We start from the raw sequence: 26,389 nt of genomic DNA on the forward strand, positions 1-26,389 counted from the left end.
AAGTAACAACTCATAACTTTAATTTATCAAATTCAAAGTATGTCAACGTTACACTGTTTGTTCACACTGAAAGTTTTATTCTGTTAGGCTTTGTCAAATGCTAAGGCGGTTGTTCTGTGCATGGACGAATCCCATCTCTTAAGCACTTCGATACATTCAATATTTCCAACATTAAAAATTTTTCACAGTCACTTCTATATTTGGGTAGAACTTCGTGTGTTTGATTGCTTGTTCTATTGTACAGTTCGACCCGATCCCCTTAATAGACGTTATGGTTTTTTCCTGTAAACTTCTTGTGGCAAGTCACCAGAGTATGGGATATCATTTATATACTCATTAGCAATAGGGCCTATATATTAGTCTTCCGTTCAGTTACAAAAATACCGTGGTAGCAAGTAAAATCCGTAAAGCATTGGCTTAGATTTTATGTTTGCAAAGGTGTTGGGTACCTTTTGGAGATATTTATTAGCTCTAAATATCGAAAACACCCTGCCATTATGATTAATCACCTTGTAGGTTAAACTAACAACCATTGCTATTAAAATAATGCATGGTTTTAACCAATTCTGTTTTTTTATTTTCTGTTTTTTGTAAGTCGGCAATTGGAGGCAACAACCTATATGCCTCTATGTAATTTACGGCCCTAATAGTATTCTATAAATCTTAACTAAGTTAATAGCCAAAGACACGACAGATAAAACTGTTTTGAGTTAACAAAAGAAAAACAACTTACCAAAACCAAGATGGCGGCCTACATATGGCGTCCTCTACTACCTGTTCCTGACCCACGGCATCAAAATATGATAAAGCTCACCAATCGCCTTCGGGCACCGAGCCGACCGTGCGAGGGCTGTATAGCCAGTCAAGGTCGTTAAACACTTTCATATATACAATGTTAACTAGTATGTCATGTGGTCTCTAGTTGAAAGTTGTTTCAATGGCAGTTATACCACATCTCTTATTTTCACTTCAGAAACATGGACTCATGAATCAGATTGTTTAGAAGAATTTAATTTTTTTTTTTATACATGTACATGTAAATGAATTGTTGCTACCTAACTGTCATTAAGGTTTAAAGGCCAGAGAGAGCTTTATTTGTAATTGAAAATTTTTGAGGGGGATAGATTAAAAATCCTGTTTAATGTATACCATGTTGCCTGCTTTCTAAACAATTAGGACCTATAGTTTTAGAAGACTTAAAACTTTTGCTAGGAAGGAAATGTTTTTTAAACTTGTTCTTTTCCCAACATCAGGAAAAGATCTACTGACTGGTTGGTTAATTGTTGCTTGCATAATGTTCAGAGACAAATATTTTTAGTAGGCTAAATTCACGGAGATAATCCTTATAATACAGTGAAAGAAATGAAGCAATTAAACATCCTGTGATATATTTTGGGACTATTTATTGTGACACGATAAAAAAAAGAATGTGTGACTGTCCATAGTACACAGATGCCCCACTTGCACTATCATTTTCTATGTTAAGTGGACCGTGAAATTGGAATAAAAACTCTAATTTGGTATTAAAATTAGATAGATCAAATTATAGGGAACATGTGTACTAAATTTTAAGTTGATTGGACCAACTTCATCAACAACTACCTTGACCAAAAACTTTAACCTGAAGCAGGACAGATGGATGAACAGACAGAAGGACGAAAGGACACACAGACCAGAAAACCTAATGCCCTCTACTATCGTATGTAGGGTATAAAAATAATTCACCAATTTATCATTATAACCTCTTAATTTATACAACCACACAATTGATATTTGTAGCTCTCAATGGGCAATCATTTTCTTCATGTTTAAGGAACAATTTTTAGTTTAAGGTTTTATTTTGCAAGTATAACTATTTTATTTAAATTTATTTGTAAATTTTGTGGTAAATTGATTTTATTGTTAAATATGCAATAAAAACTTCCAAGACTGCAGTTAGAGCACTAGTCTAAACTCCTCTCATTATTTACATTTGCTATGATAAGCAAACAATGACGAAATTCAAAAGTTAAATATGGTAACTAAAAATTCATTCAAAGGAAAATTCATATTACAAATAAATAATTTGCTTGACATGGTAAAATCTTTTGAATGTTCACAGCAATGCACTATGTCATAAGTGCTCTTAGAAATGAGTTTCTGGATGTGGTATTCAAAATAGAGAATAATGGGCAATATGTGCAGAATAAAGACCAAAAACTATAAAAATAATTTGTAAGGGTTGTGCAGAAACTTTTGCTGTTAATTGCAGACTCAAAATAATGAAAAAAATAAAATAAAATATTCCTCTCGATACTATCTTTTTATTGTTAGAAGCTTCTGTCCAAGATTGGTAAAAATCCAGGATAAAATTGAGAAAGGAAATGAGAAATGTGTAAAAGAGACAACAACCCAACAATAGATCAGACAACAGCAGTAGTTTAAGAATCTAATCAAAGTTTAAAAAAATATAACTGCAGACTAAATGTAATGTTAACTGGAAGTCCATTTATAAGTAAAATACAGATAAACAGGTTCAAAATTTGGAATTTTCTTTTCCAAATAATGACTAGAGAATACATGTAACTAGGTGCTTAGATTAGAAATAGAGAACAAGGGGCAAAAAACATAAAAATACAAAAAAATGTCCAAAAATATTACAGAATACAGAAATAAAGGACCCCACATCCAGATCTTTTGAGATGAGACCTTGACCTTGAAAATATAGCTGTCATGTCAGTGGCAATAGGATTTTAATTTCTTTTCATGCAATCTATACCATCAAAAATAAGAACTATGCAGCAGATTTTCGGATATAAAGGGTCTTAGAACCAGAAACATTTTTCATTTGATTAAACTGATAAGAATAAATACAATGTATAACAAAATTCAAATAATCTTATTTTCACAATCCACATAAATCATCCTGTTTCAATTTATCTTCAATGACATTTACTTATCCGGTTGTATTGCAATAATTAACACTGTCACATTGTCTGCACTCAAGCGTAACACAGCTTCATTGGCTAGTCTATTACATGCTGTCTCATATCTCAGGTCATCTGCACTTTTGTCATCTGTACCTTGTATAGTAGAATCCTGAAAATATAAACACAGTCATGAACCTTGTACAGTAGAATCACAAAAACATAAAAGTAAAAACACATTCACGCTACATATGTATTTTGAAAAGTAGAATCCCAAAACCATAAAACACATTCAATTAAATATGCACATTGTGCAGTAGAATCCTGAAAACATAAAACACATATATGTACTTTGTACAGTAGAATCCTGAAAACATAAAACACATTCTGTAAGATACCTTAACTAATCAGACCCTGGCACAGGACTAAAGAACAACATTAATCAGACACACTTTCTATATAACTGTTAATTCTGACTTACTTCTAATATTTTGTTTGTAAATGCTATACAATCCTCTGGTTTAAATTTCTTCCATAGACCATCACATGCCAACACTATGTACCTGTAATATACGTCCAACAAACTAAAGTGTGTTTTACAATGATCAAAACAATCAGAATAATCATCAATTTGAACTTTTGGTTTTTCAGAAGACATTTCATGAAATATGTATGATTTTGTACAAATCTATCTCCTAAGTTTACCTGACGTTTATTTACTGTGAAAGTACTTTAATTCGTGGGTATCAATTTTCGTGGTTTGAGTAATATTAACATGTTCATGGGGTTTTGAATTCGTGGATTTTAGTTTTCTAATATAAAAAAAAATAATTGAAAAATTAAAGCCTTTAGAAACGAAGGTTACAAATAGTCTTGATTGAAGGAAATTGTAAAGTAAACATTGACCGTGTAAATCATAGTGATAACACTAATTAACCTCTGATAAAGTGATCAACAGATTAAAGACCATCAAAGGTGTTGATTAGGCCATAAACATGTCACCTAAAGAAAACAGTAACATAAATAAATGGTTTAAACGTATCTTGAATTGTCAAATAATTCTTATCAAAATCAAGCCCAGCATGAAATTATTATTTCCCATATGTCATGTATGTAGGAGAACTATGAGGATATAAAATGAACACTTTATCATACTAGCAAAACAATACAGGAAATCTGACTTTCTTTGATCAGCAATATTTTTTATGAGAATAAAAAGATCAAAAGTTGCACAGTTTAGGTTATTAAAGATTAAATGGGTATAATCCTGCATTATTCAATATATTCTGTAGATCATATCAGCGGTCAAACCTACCGATGCGGATCTTTCCATGTCTTGATTTGGACAATGGTTGTTTTATTTCGTTGGACACTTAAATTCGTGGATAAAATCATCCACGAAAACCACGAAAATTGGTACCCCACGAATAAAAGTACTTTCACAGTACACCAAGTACATAAAAAAGATCAAAGACTCCAAAGGCTTTTGCACTAATAATTCTTAAAATAAGGGAGGATGCTCTATAGCAAATTCAAAGCAGAAAATATATGACTTGGAAATAAAACTTTATCCATGGGTCAGGTGACATTTTCAGAAATCAGGTAAACAAAATACCAGATGATATTATACAAACCTATCCCCTTGGGTCAGCTGACATTTCTTTACATCAGGAACACATGACACACCATGATTTTTATAAGGACCATCTCCAATAGACCTGGACACTTCTAGTGCGCCCATTACCCTGCCTTCTCTAGAAATAAAATGAAAGGTCAAATGATATCATGTTGTCAGAATAGACAAAATGAACAATACTAGAAATGAACAACCAGCTAGACTCCTGAAGGAACTTCTTATAATGATATTATCTTATCCTCTCTAGGAATTGTTTTTGAAAGATTTCAAAGGTAAGTTGTAATTTTATTTCATATAAAATATAAAATGGAAATGGGGAATGTGTCAAAGAGACAACAACCTGACCATAGAACACTCATGTCTCCTTTATTCATACTAATTGATGCAATTGACTTTTCTTTCTTATTTTGTGGAATTCTCTGTTAATTATTAAATATATTCTCCAAAGAAGTACTCCACATCATTTAAGAAGCTACTGCTCACTTATGATATCCTCCCCCAAATACTTGACAGTCAACAAGAAGTTGAGTGATGAATCTGGAAACGCATCACAGGGTATAGCTGACTTATATACACCCTGTCACAAAATTTTAAAAATCCTTGTAATGTGACAAAAAGTTTCCACTTTGCTATTATGTGTAAAAGGTTACAAGCGTTTTTCAGTAAACAGGAAGTTGTTGAGTGATGAATCTGAAAATGCATCACACAGTATACATGAAGCTGATCTATATAAACCCTGAAACCAAATTTCAGAAATCCTTGTTATGTAGTTCCTGAGATAGATGCGTCAAAAAAATATTTATGGGACGATGGACACATGGGCAGACTGATGAATGGATGGACGGACGGACAGAGGTAAAACAGTATATCCCAATTTTTTTTTTAAAGCAGGGGTATTTAAAGCAGGGGTATAATGAATCAAATTATTATGATAGAGATGTTTATTGCTTCATAAAATATTTTACTGATTTGAGGTGGGGTAACTTACTGAACATGTCCGCCAGCCTTCTGTATTCTCATTCTTTCTTCATACAAGGACGGATCATGGACTGTAGTAAGGTGTATGGGGGAACACTTCTTTGTTTCTTCTTTATAACGACACAAAAAAGCCTGTAAAACAAAATTTATAGTACAGATATGGATCCAGGATATTGAAAAAGGGGGCCCATGACCCCCCCCCCCCCCCCCCCCCCTCCCAACTAGGCAAAGTTTTGAGTGGGACATGAACAAGTCTTAGCATTATCTATATATGTAGCTCCATAATGGAGACCAAGTTCCCCTGAACCCTCTTTCTCCCAAAAACCCTAAGTCTACAACTGCATCTGTTCTCTTAGTGCTTTCTATTTTTCTTGATACATTCATTGGTGCATGCATGTACATGTTTTGTATGTTAAAAGTTGGCTTTCTCTGAAAAAGACCTGTGAATCCTGAATTTTAGTTACTTGTAAAAATAAAAAATTGCAACTGAAATAAGGATTTTAGTGCATTTCAAAAAATAATTGACCTTGAAATTCAATACAGTTATCAATAACATTAATGGTTCCAAGTTTACTGCACAAGATGCACATTTCTACAATCAATGTCTCTACAGTGATCCTTGAGGATAAAATATTTGTAAGTCCACACATACCTGGCTATCTCCAAGACTAGCTATATACAATGTTTCATTTATTGCCAGTATGACTGTAGCTGTCGTTCCATCTTTCCAGACTGGTTTACTACAATATATGACAACTGTTTAATTGAACAAATCTCCTTCATAGTGTTTTATTTTAGAACTTAACTGTATGTGATTCTGTTTATAAAGATAGACATTTCATAATAAGCTTTTTTTTAAGTTGAATTTAAAACACTCTGAAATTCTTGGTTGTATTTCATAATTACAATGATTACATTTTCAAGAAAGGTATTATAAAGGAAAATTGCCCAATCATGACCTGTGTAAACAATAATTTTGATTGTCAAAAATTAATTTCATTGTAACTAAACTTTCTTCTTCTAGGAAACTACAGGTATTCCTTGTCCCCTGAAAAATCAAAAACATTTTGTGACTCTTCAGGGGCAAACATAGATCCAAATTAAGCTACAGGTACTGTGCCAATAAATTCCTTATTCAAATACTAAATTTTGTTAGCCCACTAATTTGCCTCCTGCTTGGAGACCATAACCTTGTTTTAGCATCTGTTTAAGACCGTTTCACATGCCTTTATGAATACCATCTTAAAGAGGCTCGCAGGTACAAAAATTTCAGCAAAAAATTAAACATTTGTTTTTTCATAACAAATTTTATTTATTACACTATTATTTATTTCTTTTATGATATGATACAAAAATTAACCAAAAAAATCAATTCGGCTTGGCCCCAGATGACTTTTAAAATGACATCGAAAAAGCTCCAAATTATCTCCCTATGGTGCAAAAATGCTATTTTTTGGCATTAAAATTGAAATATCTTTTTTTACTCATCGGTGACCTATATTTTTATTATTGTTTTCAATTAAGCTAATCATTATCTAAATAATTGTAAAATTTAAGAGATTTCTGCAATTAAGTTCTTTTTTTATTTTGATATTACCTCTTTATCTCCTATTAGTTCAACAGAAAAAAAATACCTTTACAAAAATGTATGCTTCTTTCGAAGGCAGATTGCGAGCGTAAATGATCGGTGAACCCTCTTTTTTATTTTTTAGGTACAAGTTCATTTATAGAAAAAATTAGCAAAATCTTATATTAAATAAAACTAGAGGCTCCCAAGAGCCTGTGTCACTCACCTTGGTCTATGTGCATATTAAACAATGGACACAGATAAATTCATGAAAAAATTGTGTTTTGGTGATCATGATGTGTTCATATATCTTACTTTACTGGACATTTTTCTTGCTACAATTATTTTTATCTATAATGAACTTGGACCAGTAATTACAGTGGAAAAAATATTCTAAAAATTTACAAAAATTTACAAAAATTTATGAAAATTGTTAAATAATGACTATAAAGGGCAATAACTCCTTAAGGGGTAAACTGACAATTTTGATCATGTTGACTTATTTGTAGATCTTACTTTGCTGAACATTATTGCTGTCTACAGTTTATCTCTATCTATTATAATATTAAAGATAATTACCAAAAACTGCAAAATTTCCTTAAAATTACTAATTCTGGGGCAGCAACCCAACAACAGGTTGTCTGTTTTGTCCGAAAATTTCAGGGCAGATAGATCCTGACCTGATAAACAATTTACCTCCCATGTCAGATTTGCTCTAAATGCTTTGGTTTCAGATATATAAGCCAAAATCTACATTTTGCACCTATGTACTATTTTTAGCCATGGCGGCCATCTTAGTTGGTTGGCAGGGTCATGCCACACATTTTTAAAACTAGATACCCAAATGATGATTGTGGCCATATTTGGTTAAATTTGGCCCAATAGTTTCAGAGGAGAAGATTTTTTAAAAGAATACTAAAATTTAAAAAAAATGGTTAAAAATTGACTATAAAGGGCAATAACTCCTTAAATGGTCAACTGACAATTTTGGTCATGAAACTTATTTGTAGATATTACTTTGCTGAACAGTATTGCTGTTTACAGTTTATCTCTATCTATAATAATATTCAAGATAATAAGCAAAAACTGCAAAATTTCCGTAAAGTTACTAATTCAGGGGCAGCAACCCTACAACAAACAGGTTGTCCGATTTGTCTGAAAATCTCAGGGCAGATAGATCTTGACCTAATAGAGTATTTTATCCCACGTCAGATTTGCTCTAAATGCTTTGGTTTTAGAGTTATAAGCCAAAATCTACATTTTACCCCTATGTTCTATTTTTAGCCATGGTGGCCATCTTGGTTGGTTGGCAGGGTCACCCCACACATTTTTAAAACTAGATACCCCAATGATGATTGTGGATAAGTTTGGCCCAGTATTTTCAGAGAAGAAGATTTTTGCAAAAGTTAACGACGACGGATGATGGACGACGACGGACGCAAAGTGATGGGAAAAGCTCACTTGGCCCTTCGGGCCAGGTGACCTAAAAAATTATTTAGATCCGCGAGCCCCCTTAAGATATACTTTCCTATATTTAATTAAAATCCATTTAACCACCTGTGAGTAGTTCTGGTAAAACAAATAAAATATATGGTGATAGTAGTTCTAGAGATTTAATTTATTGTTTCATAATTCTGTTTTAAGATTTTCTTGAAGGAAACATCATCACTTTTTGGTCGGGTGTTAATATTAATTTATGTTTCATTGATGTAAACTGAAATCTTTTCTTTAAAAAACATAAACTGAATGCTATTTATACCTCTTAGTAGCTTGTTTAAGAAAATCATCATCTGTTTTCTTGAATGTTTCTATCAATATCTTCTTTATATCTTTCTCTATTGTTGTCACATCACCTGCAATAACACACAGAAATGACATGTCTGCACACACACCAACTTGTAAAAGGTCATACAAGTCTATGCAAATCCAGATGTAAATATATATGGAAATTCTAATGCAACAACTTTTGCAACGTTCATTTTGATTGGATAACGTCACTTATTTTCATGGCATCAATTGACAATTGATGCTATGGGACGTAAGTGCAAGCGCAAGACATATGACAGATTTTAATTACATGTTTTAACTTTTTTTTCTGTCAGTTTCATTAGAATGGAGATAACAATATTGTATTCTAAGCTCTGACGGCATCAATTAGTGCTACCTTTATCAATAAATGTTAATTTCTGGGTCATTATGACCATTTTCGTTAAGGTTAGACTGCTGTATCTTCTAGTATTGTTTGTGAATTATATTATCTCTTTTTATGTATAGTCCTATTTAATGCTGGTTTATAACTTTCTCAAAACAGTTTTATACAATTCTTGCTTCTTAAATTGGTCCAAGTTGAATGGGAATATATAAACAAATATGTCTAAGAAAGAATGATCTGGATAAAGATATCTGAAAAAGCAGCACATTGCCTATATATAACACAGTTTACATTTTTTATATTCATTTTGAAATAAGAGTTGCACACAGTGTCAGGCATGTGATGTAGTTGGATATATACTAGATACACTGTGACTGGTTATTCAAGACAAAATATGGTATTATTTACAAAACACTCAAATTATCTTCCTACATTAGACAGTGTTTAGTTTAAACATATTTATTTATAGTGGATTAGGAAACAAGTTTTGCAACTTATATTAATCCCTTTTCACTTTGCGGGTGCAAGTGCTGCCTTGTAGAGGCATTAGCCTACTATTTTTTGAAACCTACAAGGGTGTCTTTAACGTGCAAGAGGTATGGCTCTCTCTTAACACGGGTCAGCCATTTATCACACCTTCCGACAGACTATCATCGTTTCCTCAAGACCATACTCGCAAATGGTGTCAAGGGAGAGGCGAAAATGAGATCCTGAAATTTTCATCCTGATCGAGAATCGAACCAGGAACCTTTGTGTTAGTAGTCCGATGCACTAACCACTACACCACAGTGTTCAATTTAAGATCAACTTTCACATATTGTAAGTTCAGGAATTATTGTGAGGCTTGTATTAATGGGCCTGAATCAGTATCACAATTATAAGAACTCACATTCTTTGATACATATAACTGCATGCACATATTCCTGAAATTGCAATAATCTTAGTCCATTTTACAGAATTTCACAAAAATAAATCCAGGCATTAATTTCTGAATTTACAGTAATCATGGTAATTAAATCTTTCGAACTTTTGAAGATGTTATTAGAAGTGGTCATAGAATCTTATTTAATCTTACTTTGTATTGATTTGGCTTTTTAACTATTTTGATCTGAGCGTATTGATTTGGCTTTTTAACTATTTTGGTCTGAGCGTATTGATTTGGCTTTTTAACTATTTTGATCTGAGCGTATTGATTTGGCTTTTTAACTATTTTGATCTGAGCGTCACTGATGAGTCTTATGTAGACGAAACGCGTGTCTGACGTATAAAATTATAATCCTGGTACTTTTGATAACTATTAAGGTTACATATAAAGCACTCTAAAAGATTTCAGAATTGTTTGGGAGGTCAACTTTACCCTTTGGGAACTTATCTCTCAGATATTTGTGTAAATTCTGTGATGCAAACCTAGATGCCCTTGATCCAGCATGGCCATCATACACAGCAAAGATAGCTAGGCGATATCTGAAATGTAAACAAATACTACATGATCCAGCAATGGCCATCATACACAGCAAAGATAGCTAGGCAATATCTGAAATGTAAACAAATACTACTTGATCCAGCATGGCCATCATACACAGCAAAGATAGCTAGGCGATATCTGAAATGTAAACAAATACTACTTGATCCAGCATGGCCATCATACACAGCAAAGATAGCAAGACGATATATGAAATGAAACAAATACTACTTGATCCAGCATGGCCATCATACACAGCAAAGATAGCTAGGCGATATCTGAAATCTAAACAAATACTACTTGATCCAGCATGGCCATCATATACAGCAAAGATAGCTAGGCGATATCTGAAATGTAAACAAATACTACTTGATCCAGCATGGCCATCATACACAGCAAAGATAGCTAGGCGATATCTGAAATGTAAACAAATACTAAGTAGTACCAGAAATAAAATAACAAATATCAAACTAGACAGTCTTTTCATGGTAAGTCTTGATGCTAAATAATTATAAATTATAATCTAACTTAACCTCTCACCTAGAAGCGAGACGGACAATTTTTGCAAATACAAAATCGCAAAAACAGTAAAATTCAAACTTGACCTTAATCCTACATCTCACAGTTGGAGCAAAAAGTTTGAAATCTAATACCATCCTCCTCACCTTGTTACTTCTATCTTTAAAAACAAGAAACTTACTAGCAAAATCACAACCGTTAAAACCCAATGATGCAAAGTTCTGTCATACTTTTAAACCACATATATATAACAAGAACATCGTCATCCCTGGGGGTCTTGGTGACCGAGTGGTCTAAGTAGTTACTACTGTAATCACTAGCCAGTCAACACTGAGGTTGTAAGTTCGAACCCCACCCGTGCAGGTGAACTGGACCCCAATCTTAATTGACTAGGATTGTCATTTTCCTATCAAAGGTCGTGTTTTTTTCCGGCTTCTTTCACCAATAAAAACCGAACGCCACGAAGTAGCTTAATGTGGTGCTTAAAAGTGGCGTTAAAACAACTAAAATCTAATCAAAATGCCACGTTTGTTTTGTACCTGCTGGTTTGCCATATATACATGATATACATTTGTACTTACACAGATGGATCTAACTTTGAGAATTCTTTTGTATAGTCATCAATAATAACATGAGCATCCTGCATCTCTTCTCTCTCTCCTCGTCTTTCTTTGTAAAATCCTTTTAGCTTAAACTTGACTGTAAAATAATTTGTCTGTAAATGCATTTACAGATATATAGATATAGGAAGATGTGGTATGAGTGCTGATGAGACAACTCTGAATCCAAGTCACAATTTATAAAAGTAAATCATTACAGGTTGAAGTACATCCTTCCTCACAAATCCTTGGCTCACACAGAACAGTAAGCTATAAAGGGCCCAAAAAAAACTAGTATAAAACCATTCAAACTGGAAAACCAACGGTCTCTCTTCTATATAAAAAAAGGATAAATGCATGTATTGAAAACATTTGACAGTAATGTAGCTAAGGACTCCATACACGACTGGTATCCAATATAAATAACATCATGCATGGTTGATATAGTGTTACTTTCATTGATCATATTACAAATACAGTTTACACATAGTTTCTACTGTATGTAACATTTATGTATATTAAAAAAATTATACCATAACTCAATGTTTTTCTATATAATATAAATAAGAGTGAAATATTTCTGCCATCTTATTCAATAATCCCTTCACAAAATCTGTATATGGACCATAATTTGCTATTGGTCTCCGTTTCCTATAACTATAGAAAAGTGATAAAATGTAATTTCTGTAAGAAAAGTTGTAACTACATCTAAAGATGCCATTATTTTTATCAACATACAAGTGTATGCTACTCTTCCCTAGAAAAAAAATTGAAATTAACAAATTTCAAAGATTATACGACCGTATTTGTGTGTCGTTTCTCGCGTTACTTTTCGCGTCCGAAGTGCATAACGCTGACTAATTTATAGATAATCGTCACCGGCAAATTCGTAATTTTTGCTTTAAAATAACAAAGAACATCGACCAATAAGAATAGTGAGAAGAAAATGCCGAGAACTATAAGTATTTCTGTAGCAGGTGTAAGAACACTGTCGTTATTTTGGTTTCCCATTTCGTAACGCACATTTTAGATGGTTTAATCTGCTTTGTTGTAAAAGAATTCTTTGCAACAATATGCAAATACGAACTCTCGCGAGATGTTCAAACAGGTAAATCAGAGATGATTTACATTCTTGTTTTGTTCTTCGTAATAATTAAGTTAGAAAATGACGTTATCGTTATGCGTTACATTTCACACGAAACAGAAGTCCATTTATTTATTAAAATTGTTTTTGTCGTTAAGTTCTAATCATTTCTGGTCATACGTGAAACATGTGACTAACATGTGATCACGCCCTTACAGCCAGATATACGAAATACTAGGTCTAAACATTGTATTTGTTTCCAACGGGATGTAAGCAAACATAATCTGTAGGCTTGTTTCGTCTTGTTTAAAAAAGGAAAATACAATTTTCAAAGAGATTGCACCGGGGGTCTATTATTTTTCCTATGTGCATAATGTGACATACGATCTTGTGTGAAAATAAATGCCCAATGACTTGACAAAATCGATTTCAGATTTGGCCGACGTTTTAACACACTTCGTTTCCCAATAACGATGTAAAGGGTCCATGGAAAATTCAATCGAAATTACGTCTCCTATCATGGTGCCGATGTTTGTTGGATTGATTTAGCTTCAACAGTAAATATTACTGGATATTTTAGGTGAATAAAGATAATTTAATAAAAAATACATGTTAATGTACCGTTACACTTGGAATGTACAAAGTTGGTATCTTTGTCACAATTTTTAATTAATTTTTTTTATTCATGTTCTGCAAACACTTATCAGAAACGCAATAAACTTGTCAAAGGAAAAGTAAACTTTTACCATGCATGACTTGAAAGGAAGTACTTTATTGATTTTAGCCCACTAAAGTAGGTTAAAATGTGGAAACCATGTAGATGGTGTACAGGTCACAAATATCACATGGTGCCTATTTTAAAGATGCTAATTCCAAGTTAAAAGTTGTTTTCTTTACTGGATTTAAAGAATTTTACATTACCAATGATTTGGAATAAATTGTATATAACTGGAATTTCAAAACCAAATATAAATACATTTTTTTGGCTAAAACATCAAGATACAACGATTATGGTATCCTGTATCAATGAAGAAAATACAGAAATTCCTGAATAAATTGTACTAATTGTTTTCAAAACAAGCACATATTTAGGAGTTTTATAATACTGTTACATTTAAGATGGATTTTAAGAAAAAGTATACTGTTCAGATCATTTTAAGCAGATTTTGCAATAAAATAAAACTAAAAAAATGCTTTCGGTTTCTTATGGTTTCCTGTCGCGTTTGAAAAAAACTTTAATTTAACATTGAAAATAGATTTTAAATATTAACATGAAGCAAGTAACACTAGTAATGGTGTTCATTTATGTCTTTTGAAATATATTGTGCAAAATAAAGAAAATAAAGATTGGTTTCCTGTTTTGTTTCCTGTCACGTAAACGGTGAATCAAAATGTATTAATTTTTTCTCGAAAAACTCAATTGTTCCATTAATACTATTCTAACATCAACACAACCCACAGAATAAAAGTTAAAGTTTTAGAACTTATAAAAAAGGATACAAAAAGAAACCAAAGGCCGAATACCAAATTATGGTCCATATGTCTACAGTTTTGAAATAAAATCCTTACCAATAAAAAACTGTACATCATGTATAAAGTCATGAGAGTTTAAAACAGATAACATGCTGAGGATTCATTATTATCAGAGGAAAACTAATTTTCATGGATTTCAAGTGTACACATGAGTCAAGAATTCAAATGTTCTATGAACTACACATGTTCTATGTTATTTGTTTAACATTTAAATTCATGGTGCTATATATGCATGAATTCTTCTACAAATTAAATTCTCATAATTGACAATCACTAAATCAGCACTGCTTTCATTAGGGAATTGTGATTAAGTACCTAAGAACAAATATTATTTCGAGTTCATCCTGCACAATGACGATCACTAAGATGCTTGATGAACATTATTAGTGCAGGAATACAGGTGATCCTCTCTATCTGGTAAATGACGTCATAAAGGCAAGCATAATTGAGTATTTCCAGTGAAAGACAAACTCGAAAGTGGTCTATTGTTTTCAACTCTGTACCCACAAAAATAAATGAACCCACAGTAAAAGATATAACTTATCATCTTTTGTTTTTGTGTTATTGGTGATATATTTTTTACAAAGAGACTATTTCCATGATTTCGTATTACCAACTTTTGACTCTGGATTATACCATTTCTCAACTGGCTACCTTTTTTTCATGGTATTATGTATATGTAGGATGAGCTTATATACTTTTAGGTATCATGTGTTATGACTGCACGCATGCCAATGCAATGAGCATGATGAGACATTGATTAAAGCAACTGATGATGTTACATATCTACATTGTAGTTTGATGACTACTACCAGGACTTTACCTGATGTTTTTATTTTAGAAGTTTTGTCATCTTGTGTAGAAGACAAATCAGCTGAATCAGCATTCCTTTTCTGTGGTCCAGATGCTCCTTTTACAGTCTTGGCCTGGACAGACAAATCATCATATAAACTCTGGCCATCCTTACCTAAACAAATACATTGTAAGAACAAATTAAGCAGAAAACCATAGTTAAAACAGAAACATTAAATGTTAAAAAAAAAATATCAACCTATTGACATGATTGAGTGTGTGTTATTAGGTTTTTTTATGGACTCATTTTTTTCTGTTCAATTAAAAATAAAAGTTTATGCTGAATCATGTGAATTGAAAAATATATATTAAGATTTTTTTTTTGAAATACATCTGTTTTTTGGAATATCAGTCCAAGAAAGTAGAAGGATATGTAAAACCGACAAACAGAAAGTAGAAAAAAAAAAATTTTACTTCAGGGATTCATATCTTTTAATTCTTCATTGTTCATGGCATGACACAATTTTTTCATCAATTTAATCACAATTTCACATTATTAAATCTATGTAGCATTTTATAGTAAAATAATTTCAGAGATCAGCTGTTTGTAATTATGTGAGTCAGACCATGTTTGCAGGGTTGGTCGGGATTGGGGAAACAAACTATATTTTATCTTAGGCCTTGTCAGACATCCGTACCTGTATACACTTATAGATAAAAGTTTTTTCTCATTTTTGTGTGCCTCACTATGATCAACGACCTTTCGGAGTCCAGATAATCCAATTTTTTCAACATTCAGTACAACTTTATATCGCTATTCCCAGCTGACCCGGACGCTTGAACTTTTGAAGTCATACAAGAATCACTTTTCCGTTGTGGTGTCAGATATTTTGTTTTATGACGTCAAAATTTTATGGAACCTGTGTGATATCCAGTAATGGAGGACAAATAGCGATAAGGTGTATATATATATATACATTCTACTTTCATTCTCAGCAAGTTTGACATCTTGAAATAACTTGACAAATCAACTTTGGTTTCCGGTCACTAGGATCTTCTACCTTCTGATTTCAGAACTTCTGTACAAATAACATGTGATATCTAATTATAATCTAATTAGTTATCCAAACGCAAGAAGGTGGAAGATCCTAGTCATGCTAGTGACAGAAGAATTCGGTCTATTTGCAATGTACAACGTATTAAATTATGTAGATATTAATTCTATAATAATTTGTGCATTTCAAATTCTTAAAATATGCTTTTCAAATAGTAACGTAAATAAATGTCAGTTTTAATTACTTGGTTCTGGTAAATCACCAAACAAATCCATATTTTTCTGCCACCAATCAGTTTTTCAGGGAGATAATTTGTACTAGGGAAAGACACAAACACAACGACGTTGCTATAATTATGACAGTGCCTATATGTCTCCTTCCACGGAGCACTACACTAAATTACCACCTTCTACTTATGATATTTCAATAACACAAATCGAAGAACACACATTGAGGATCTAGGAACTGTAAACAGTTGTCTGTAATTCAAACAATTGCTAAATGTGGTAACCAGGTAACAATGCAAATTTTAAAAATGGTATAAAAAAATCCAGTTCTTTCCTGTTACCAAAGTGAATCAATTTATATGTATATATGTTACAGTGAATTTGTATAATCAGTGATTATGTAGAATCCCTGAAATTTTCAGGGATTATGTAGAATCACTGGCTAGTTTAGGGATTATATATAATCACTAAAATTTTCAGGGATTATGTATAATCACTAAAAAAAACGTCAGGGATTATACATAATAACTGAAATGAAAAAATAACTTTATTTATAAAGAAAATGAATAAAAGTCAAATAAGTTATTCTATAAAATCATATTATAACATCATTATAAACATAAATTGTAAAATGTTAAGCACAATATATCAAAATGATAACCCCAATTTTTTTTAAATGTTAGCCACAATATATCAAAATGTTAAAAACAATATATTAAAATAATATGCTTCACATCTGTTTTTACCACAATATCCACATTTAAAAAAGAAATTTGCTCCACATATTGAATCAGATTTAACGACATGACTAAGAGAAATAAAGTGTTCAGTGAAAACATCTGATTTCCTTTTTTTAGACTTTTTGTGAACAATGAGGGGGAGGACAGGGGTAAGGGAGACAAGGAAAAAGGGGGTAGGAGAAAGGAGAAAGGGGATGGGAGAAAGGGGGTAGGAGAAAGGAGAGGAAGGCTGGGAGAAAGGAGAAAAAGTTGGAGAAAAAAATAAAATATGAAAAAATAAAATATCTCTCTTTTTTCCGGTAAATTAAAAAAAAAATAAAATAAGGAGAAGATGGGTAGGAGAAAGGAGAAGAGGGGTGGGAGAAGGGAGAAGGGTACCCCCTGTCCTCCCCCTCAACAATTGCCATTATGTTTATCGGGTTTCCCTTTCCTTTTTTATACCTGCGTCACACATCAGCGTATAGCTCTTACATACGCCGGGCGTGGTAAAAAAAATCATCTACGCTGCCAATATGCTAGTAAATTTGGATGCATTCAACATGTCAATCATATCTGCATCGTGTGCACAACGACATTTTATCGTGTACGAGAAGCGTACCTACGCGTTTATCGGGCGTTAAAGTAACGTATGTTGGCGTAAGCCTGCCGTTTGTCTTACGTAGATGGAATGCACGCTACGAAGGAAAAAAAAGTCTCTTGAACGTATTTGAGACGCGTCCCGGTCATATCAGGGACGATAATTTGTGCTTTCGGCGTGTCTGGGACGTTTATACATTTTAGGTAAAGTCGAACGATCTTGTAGCGTATACAACGTGCCCTAAACGTGTCTCAAACTTATCTGTAGCGTTTTCAACGCGCTTGTTGCATATGTATTACGTGCGTGTATCGTACAGGTATAAGCTAGACACACGCTTGAGCTGAATGAAATTTTTTATGCTGCATGAAAATTTCCTGAAGTTATAGCGTTCACCAAGCGTATACTTTTGCATTTCAACGTACTTCAACTTATACAACGCGCATTTAACTGGTGCACGCCGGTCTTTACGCCAATTAATGACGCCGGCATTACCCTGCTATTAGAACATTACACCATATGTCAGCTTCTTCTAAAATTTTGTTCTATTTGTCAATCATTAGTTCTGCCTGTTTTTCTATACATTTAGATGCGTCAGTTCTCTCAGTTTGACTTTCTTGTTCATTTGATAAAAAAAAAATATCACAAAAAACAACCCACAAAACAATTGGTCCATAATCTTCTTCACCATTTGTTTTACCTGTACCAAAAATAACATGCTCTGTGGATTTGAAGATCCATTTTGACGCTGGCTTTTAATAAACAAACAATACATGTAAAGTTATCGCTATAAAGGGAATGTTGATATTATTTATTTTGAAGTTCAAAAGCAAATTATTTTATCTGGTAAGGAATAGGAAAGAAAAAAAAATGATAATTCGTCTATATTTTTTTTTTTTTTATCAAACAAAGGATCCTTAAATTATTGACAATCCCTGAAATCATATTAGGGAATTTGTAGAATAATTATTAAAATGTTCAGTGATTATGTAAAATCCCTGGTCAATTTCAGGGATTATGTATAATTACTAATGATTTTAGTACTAAAGACAGATTGCATTCAAACCATTGTAAATCTGATGAATTGCAAAAATTTGTTAAAAGACACGATTTGTTATTTTCAGGTGGTCAAATTAAACATACAGGGCCTGATTATACGTTCATTACTAAAAAAACTATGATTGATTACTTTCTTGTAAATAAGAGTGTCCTAAGGCAACTGAGGTCTTGTGAAATTCTTGACGAAGGTTCGATTAGCAGTACTTCTGATCATTTACCGATAGTAGTAGAACTTTCGATAGATAATAATCCACACCGAATAATGAATTCGTATAGCAAATTTCCGGCTTGGCATAAAATTAATGACGATCATATAAGAAAATATCAAGAACATATGGACGTACCAATAGAATTGTTAACCGACCGAATTAATTCAGACAATTTAGATGTAGATACTGTTAACACGGAAATCGAAAGTATTTTACATGAAGCGGCAGATTCCGTTATTCCTAAGTGCGTATTTAACCCATATACAAAACCATACTGGACACCCGATGTTAAGAAAGCTCATCAAATGGAACGGTCAATGCGCAAACGATGGCTGGCAAATGGACGACCCAGAGGAATGAGTCATGAATCGTATAAACATTACAAAAAAGCCAAATACGAATTCCGGAATGTGCAAAACGCAGCTTACGAACAATATATTCAAAAATGTTACGATGACATAAACGAAGCAGCTGAGTGCGATATCCGGTTATTCTGGAAACTAGTAAAAAGATGTAAACCATCAACATCAAGAATTTATCCGGAAATTATCCATAATGGTGATACATGCAATGATCCAGAAAGCATTGCGAATGCCTTTATGGACTATTTTTCAAACATTTGTACAACAAACAATACTGATACTTTTGATGCGTCAAAGAAACAATTTATTGACAGTGCGTATTCAGAGATTTTAAACACCTGCTGTAACTCCAACGAGAACCTACCTGGTGGAACCATCAAAGAAAGTGAAGTGCGCGATATTGTCAAATCATTGATGCGTAAAAAAGCCAGCGGCCACGATAAAATTCAAAACGAACATTTAATATACGGCGGAGAAGTTCTTATCCGTTGCCTTACTTCATTTTTTAATCTCATAGTGAAGAAAGGTCGTGTTCCTTATGACTGGAAGTTTGGTTTACTGGTACCACTTTTTAAAGGAAACAATAAACCTAAAACATCTCCTGACAGCTACCGTCCGATTACACTTTTGCCGTGTGTTTCAAAGGTCTTTGAGCATGTTATAAAAAACCGTTTGCTAATCATATTGGAAAACATAAACTTCCCTAACTGTCAACAACAAGGATTTCAGAAGAACCTCGGTTGCCTAACAGCTTCCTTTAATCTACATGAGACCATTTTTCATAATCTTGAATTTTGTAGTAAAATTTTTGTAGCTTTTCTTGATAGTAGGAAAGCATTTGACACAGTCTGGAGACTTGGTCTTATGTACAAATTGTTTCAACTAGGTGTTAACAATAAATTATGGGTAATAGTAAATGACTTTCATACAAATACAAAGAGTGCTATAGTTGTTAACCAGCACCAGTCAAATTTTTTCCCAGTGTTAGAAGGTGTAAGACAAGGCAGTGTGCTGTCTGGTTTACTGTATTTAATTTTTATTAATGATTTAATATGTGAAATTGAGAAATGCAATCAAAACACAGGTATATACAGTATCAATTGTAGTGCACCTGCTCTTGCCGATGACATATCATGTATTGCCACGACCCCACTGTCTCTCCAACGCATGCTTGATGTGTGTTTCGAGTACTCTAGAAACTGGCGGTTCTGTTTTAACGCAAGCAAATCAAGTATTATACAATTCTCCATAAATACGAGAGAAAACAATGTTAACTTCCATTGGTGTATTGGAAATAAGAATATTCCATTATCTAACAACTATACACATTTAGGTATTGAACTTAATTCTCGATTCAAAACAAAGAACAGAACTATAAATGCTTGTAGAAAAGGTAAAAACGCATTCTTCGCATTGAAAGGAGTAATGTCGAGAGCAACTAATCCGTCTGTATTAGTTAAATTGTACAAAACTGTTGTCTTACCAAGCGTTCTTTATGGCTGTGAAACATGGTGTAACCTCAAATCCTTTGATATAACGACGCTTAATTGTTTTCAGCACTTCATTGTCAAACACATTTTAGCTTTAAAAACTTCTACCAGATCTGATATGTGCGAGAGCATTATTGGAATTCATCCGATTATGAGTTTTATTCACAAAAGAAAACTGTTCTTTTTTCAAAAACTGTGTACGTTAGACAACAATTATCTTTCAAAAAGAATATTTCTGATTCGTCTATTTTCATTCCTCATAGACCCTCACCGCTGTCACTATGGATACATCCCGGATATCATTGACATTCTAAGAACATATGGACTTATTCAGTATCTTACTGAATATATTGATACCGGTAGTTTCCCATCAAAAAGTCAGTGGAAATCGATTGTTCACAAAACAGTTAACGAACAACAGTCAGTCAACTGGTTAAACCGTATTGCGTTAGATGACAATTTTATGCGTTTTAGAAATATTCATAAAACAGTTTCTATGACAAACTTCTGGAAAAAAGCACAATCGTTTGCAGAAATACGAAATTCATATTTTATTACAAAACTGTTAGCTGATATACCAAATTCATCAGGAGATAAGTGCGTCGAATGCGAAAATGACTTTAGTGATGTATATGTACATGCATGCTGTTCCTGCATTTGCACTTTAGAGCTGCGCGAATTGTGGTGGGGTATTATCATCGAGAATTTTCCGCTACAACTTTATTCTGAGCTAAGTGAATATGACGATGAGGAGATATATCAAATTTTGCTCGGAAGAATTCCATTAAATTTAAGTGTTGAACATTCTGAGTTTGAGAGACTATGTCACGCCCATGTGGTTCAGTGCTTAGCATTATATGGCCGTTGTGTCAGGCTATGCAATACATGATATGTCATCAATCGAGATTATAGAAGGCCTTAATTCTGAGAGACCAAAGTGTATATATTTGTCTGTATATGAGAAAAACTGTTGTATACCTATTTCGTTTATTTTTTTGTTGTTGTCTGATATTTAGTTAATTGTATGTATTCATTGTATCTCAATTATGAGGAAATAAAGACATGAATGAATGAATGAATATTCCCTGAAAAATCAGGAATTTTACATAATCCCTGATTATACAAATTCACTGTAACATATACATGTACTAGAACACACCCGTGATATCACGGGTCCGTGACTGAATTAAAGTAACTATGCGCAAGCCTTATTTTAGTATTAGTATTGTCATCTGATAAAGTCATGCCGATTATAAGATACACAGTTTTTCTCTGCTTTCAAGTCTTTCTGTTTGAATCCGTCGAACTGAAACAATGGTATTAATTATTTGGAAAACAAAAGGTCCTGGAATGGAGTATTTTTTAATCAACAGCATTGTCCTATATAAGTTATAAATAAAGTTGAATTCTTTGCTTCGCTGTTTTACGTCATGCCCACTAACAAAGTGAAAACTGTACCTATACGCCTTATTTTAAGTCCAGATTTTTAGTATTCGTATTGTTATCTTAGAAAGTGTTACTGATTAAAATACTACAATAGGTAACAATTTGACAATTTAGTAGTGTCAACCCTGTGGTTATGACCCGTGTATATAGCATATTAATCCTGAATACAACGTTTGGTGGTGCGCCTGTCAGATGCGGAACGTACAGATAAGGTAATAGGTAACAAGTAACTATACTATTGGTATCGGTAGCGGACTCGACCCGGAACTTCTTAATTATTGGCAATATTAATTACGTGGAAAACAAAAGGGCCTGGAGTGGTGTAATTTTTAATCTACACCTTTGTACTATATTAGTTATATATAAAGTTGAATTCTGTGATTCGTCGTTTTTACGTGATGACGGCTAACAAATTGGACCTCGTAATTTTAGTATTATAGATATATTGAACTAACAAATATTTTCAAAATTTATAATAGATTGTCATATTTAATAAGAAAGTAAGACAAATATAATAATACCTTTATTTTTACCTGAGTTTACCTGTAAAATGAATGCGCGCAAATGTATTCTAAATCTGCACGCAAACGTAAAACAAATCAATCACCAAATGCGCGCAAACGTAATTGGTTTTACAAGTAAAAACAATTAAAGCCTCATCAGTGTCACAAAAAAGTAATGAATGTTGACTGGTCATTCAAGGTTAAAATATCCAAAAGCAGGAGATTCTATACTGCCGCGCAGGAGTGTACCGGCCCAAAGGGGAGGGTTGGCAGGTATGGTTTATTATAGGCAGTGTCTGCGCGTACCCGCATGTGGGTACGAATAGTCAAATTGCCGTTCTAGGCTGCACGTACCCACATCCGGTTTTCTATTAAAATGCCATCAGATCGAGAATGAAACGTGAAATATATACGGAAATTATCGATAATATGGGGATTTCGTGTAGAAAGAGTGAAGAGTATGAAAAACAATATTTTCAAATTGTATTTATTAAATAATGATACATAATAAACATTGCAAAATTAAATGCACAATGATGTAAAATGAAACTGTACAGTCCCTGTAAAAGAAAAACATGATAGAAATTAATACTATTATAAAATTTAAATGAAAATTTAAAGAATAACATTTTAATTATTTAAAAATATACCCATAAGATATTTTAAAATAATCTTTAAGTAAAATGTAAAACATAAACTGAAATTTTAAAATATATAAAACTACTAAAATTAAAGCTTGAGTTTATAAAAATTAAAGAAGCAAGTAATAAATCAATTTAAACCAATTATAAAAGATTCATGTAACTGACTAGTTATGGTTTCGAACAAATTTTACATATCCAATATGATTGTTTTGGCACAAATTTCAACCCTGCACATTTCAAATGTTGCCAGTCTAAACAGCAAAAAATGCTGCAATCACATGCCAACGAGTCCTGATCGTGTAGGTTTTTTTTTACACTTTATACATATCCAGTCGCATGTTTCCCTTCTTTCCGTGATCTTAACTTTTAGTTGTTTCCAAGCTTCAGTGGTAAAATATTTTTTAATGCGCTGGAGGTTTACGTTTTCATCAATTGTATGAAATTTAACGCCTGATAGTTCTGTACAAATCTTTCTAATTCATTATAAGTCTGAAATGTCTTCCCTACAGTTATAATATCACTCTCTTCCATTTTAAGAATATTTACTAACTGAGAAAAAAACTGTTCACTTGCCTATATATATGTGTGTATATTTATAAAAATTCTGAGTAGTTTTAATCAATTTATTCACTAATTGCAACAAATTCCGTATATATTTCACGTTTCATTCCCGATCCGACGGCATTTTATTATAAAACCGGATGTGGGTACGCGCAGCCTAGAGGAAGGCAATTTGACTATTCGTACCCACATGCGGGTACGCGCAGACACTGCCTTTATGGCAATACTGTGAGCGAACATTTTGTCCATGAATAACAATTTTCAAAGTAAAAAATCTATCGATGTACATGTAAACAATCGTGAATAACCAAGACGCTGTGGTATGAGTGCCAATAAGACAACTCTCTATCCAAGTCACACTTTGTAAAAGTAAACAATAAAAAGGTCATAGCACGGCCTTCAACACGGAGCCTTGGCCAACACCGAACAGCAAGCTATAAAGGCCTAAAATGACTAGTGTAAAACCTTTCAAATAGGAAAACCAAATTTACTTATTATGCATTAAATATTCAATTTGACCGAGATATACCATTTCAATTGATATTCTATAGTGCATCTTTCTATGTTGTATAATGTTATACTTCAGGTTATGGTGAAGGATAGAGCCTGTCAAAAAGTTTAACCCACTGCATTGGTTTGCACCTGTCCTAAGTCAATAACCCGTTGTTTAGTGGGTGTCGTTGTTTATGTGGTTCATAAATGTTTCTCGTTTCTCGTTTTTCCATAAAGATTAGACCATTGGTTTCCTGTTAGAATGGTTTTTACACTAATCTTTTGGGGATCTTTGTAGCTTGCTGTTCGATGTGAACCAAGGCTCCATATTGAAGGCCATACTTTAATCTACAATGGTTTATTTGTTACAAATTTTGACATGGATGGATTGGCCTATATAATACATCTCATATATCAATTGGTGGTTCATCCTTGTCGAAGGATTTTCTCTTTAAATTTAGTTTACTAAAGAATTGCGAAAAGGGTAACATGTAATAATTTCTGCTTATGTAAAGTTGACCTATGTGTGGATCTTATTGTTAACCACCTGTCAGATTAGTTTTTGTTTTTTGAGTTAGTAACAAAAACACTGTATTTTACATCTATTTTCCATTTTTGGCCACAGCAGCCATGTTTTCTATTGAACCTTATCCCCGGATACAAATCTAAACTACATACCTTAAGAAATATTCAGGTACATTTTGGTTACGTTTAGCCCAGTAGTTTCAGTGGAGAAAAAAGTGTACAAAAACGATGGGCGAAGTACGCCTAGTGATGATAGATGCTCACCTGGCCCACAGAGTGAGCTAAAAAGCACAAAAAGACAAAACGCAAATACTGACAAGGTTATCAATATCATATATACTCTTATGAACATGTGAATGGCATGGGTTAACTAGTTATTTGATATCTCAACTTAGTGATATATGGCCATGTTATCTTACGTGTTTATTTAATTTTGTTGTTCTTTTTTTTGTAAAAGTTTCTTTTCCAAATTTATTTTTGGACAAAAAATGCAGAAAATAGATAAAAGTCAACTTTCAGTGGAAATTACTCCTGTGAAGAGTTGGATGGTAATAATAAGAAAAAAATAGATTATTTTGTGCAGAACTAACTTATTTTTCTATATCTATCATAGTTTGTTCCAAAACTGCAAAATCATCTTTAAAGAGCAATTTCTCGTTCAGAAGTCAATTGATGATTTAAACCATATTGACTTATATGTAGAAAATATTTTGCAAAACCATTGCCATATATTGTTACACTCTTATACTTGTAATATTTGTTTCTGCCAACAAAATCATGGTAATTAAAGTGCAAACCCTCTTATCAGGAGTCTGCTGACAATTTCTGCTTTGTTGACATGTCTGTAGAGCTTATTGCGTTTACCATCTTTGCTATTTACAATTTTTCTCTCTATCTAAAATGTTTTGGGAAAAAATGGACAAAAACGTCTTTCAAAAGCAAAATTTGATGGAGTTGTATATCTTTTTTTTGCTGAACTTTTTTGTTGTTTATTCTTTCTCTCTGCTGATAGTTTCTGCAAATGATTAATATAGTCTTTCAAGGGCAATAACTCATATAAGGATAACTCCTATAAGTGGTCAGTTTACCAATTGATCTTGTGCATATGTATGTTAAAACAAAAGTAGCAGTACTTAATGAATACAAATCAAGTTTGATAATGCAGATACCTAGATTAATGCATAGTGTATCTATTAAATATATAATCACTTCGTTATGTTACTGTTCTCCTTTATATTAATACCAAGTGGCATTTATTTCAGCACACACTCAAA

The 26,389-nt window shown here is 32.8% G+C and overlaps 1 protein-coding gene across 1 annotated transcript; it reads right to left on the minus strand.

The window, feature by feature from the left end:
- Positions 1-990: 990 nt before the first annotated feature.
- Positions 991-16,632, minus strand: LOC139502153 (integrin-linked kinase-associated serine/threonine phosphatase 2C-like). Its single transcript, XM_071291531.1, has 10 exons — positions 16,528-16,632; positions 15,260-15,403; positions 11,802-11,919; positions 10,597-10,703; positions 8,847-8,940; positions 6,173-6,260; positions 5,531-5,652; positions 4,541-4,660; positions 3,388-3,469; positions 991-3,078 (listed from the first exon to the last, which is right to left on the minus strand). The coding sequence occupies exons 1-10, from the start codon at positions 16,556-16,558 to the stop codon at positions 2,932-2,934; spliced, it is 1,053 nt and encodes a 350-aa protein (XP_071147632.1). The 5' UTR covers positions 16,559-16,632; the 3' UTR covers positions 991-2,931.
- Between the last annotated feature and the right edge of the window lie 9,757 nt (positions 16,633-26,389).

Source organism: Mytilus edulis, chromosome 13, assembly GCF_963676685.1.
Source record: "Mytilus edulis chromosome 13, xbMytEdul2.2, whole genome shotgun sequence".
NCBI classification, from domain to species: Eukaryota; Metazoa; Mollusca; class Bivalvia; order Mytilida; family Mytilidae; genus Mytilus; species Mytilus edulis.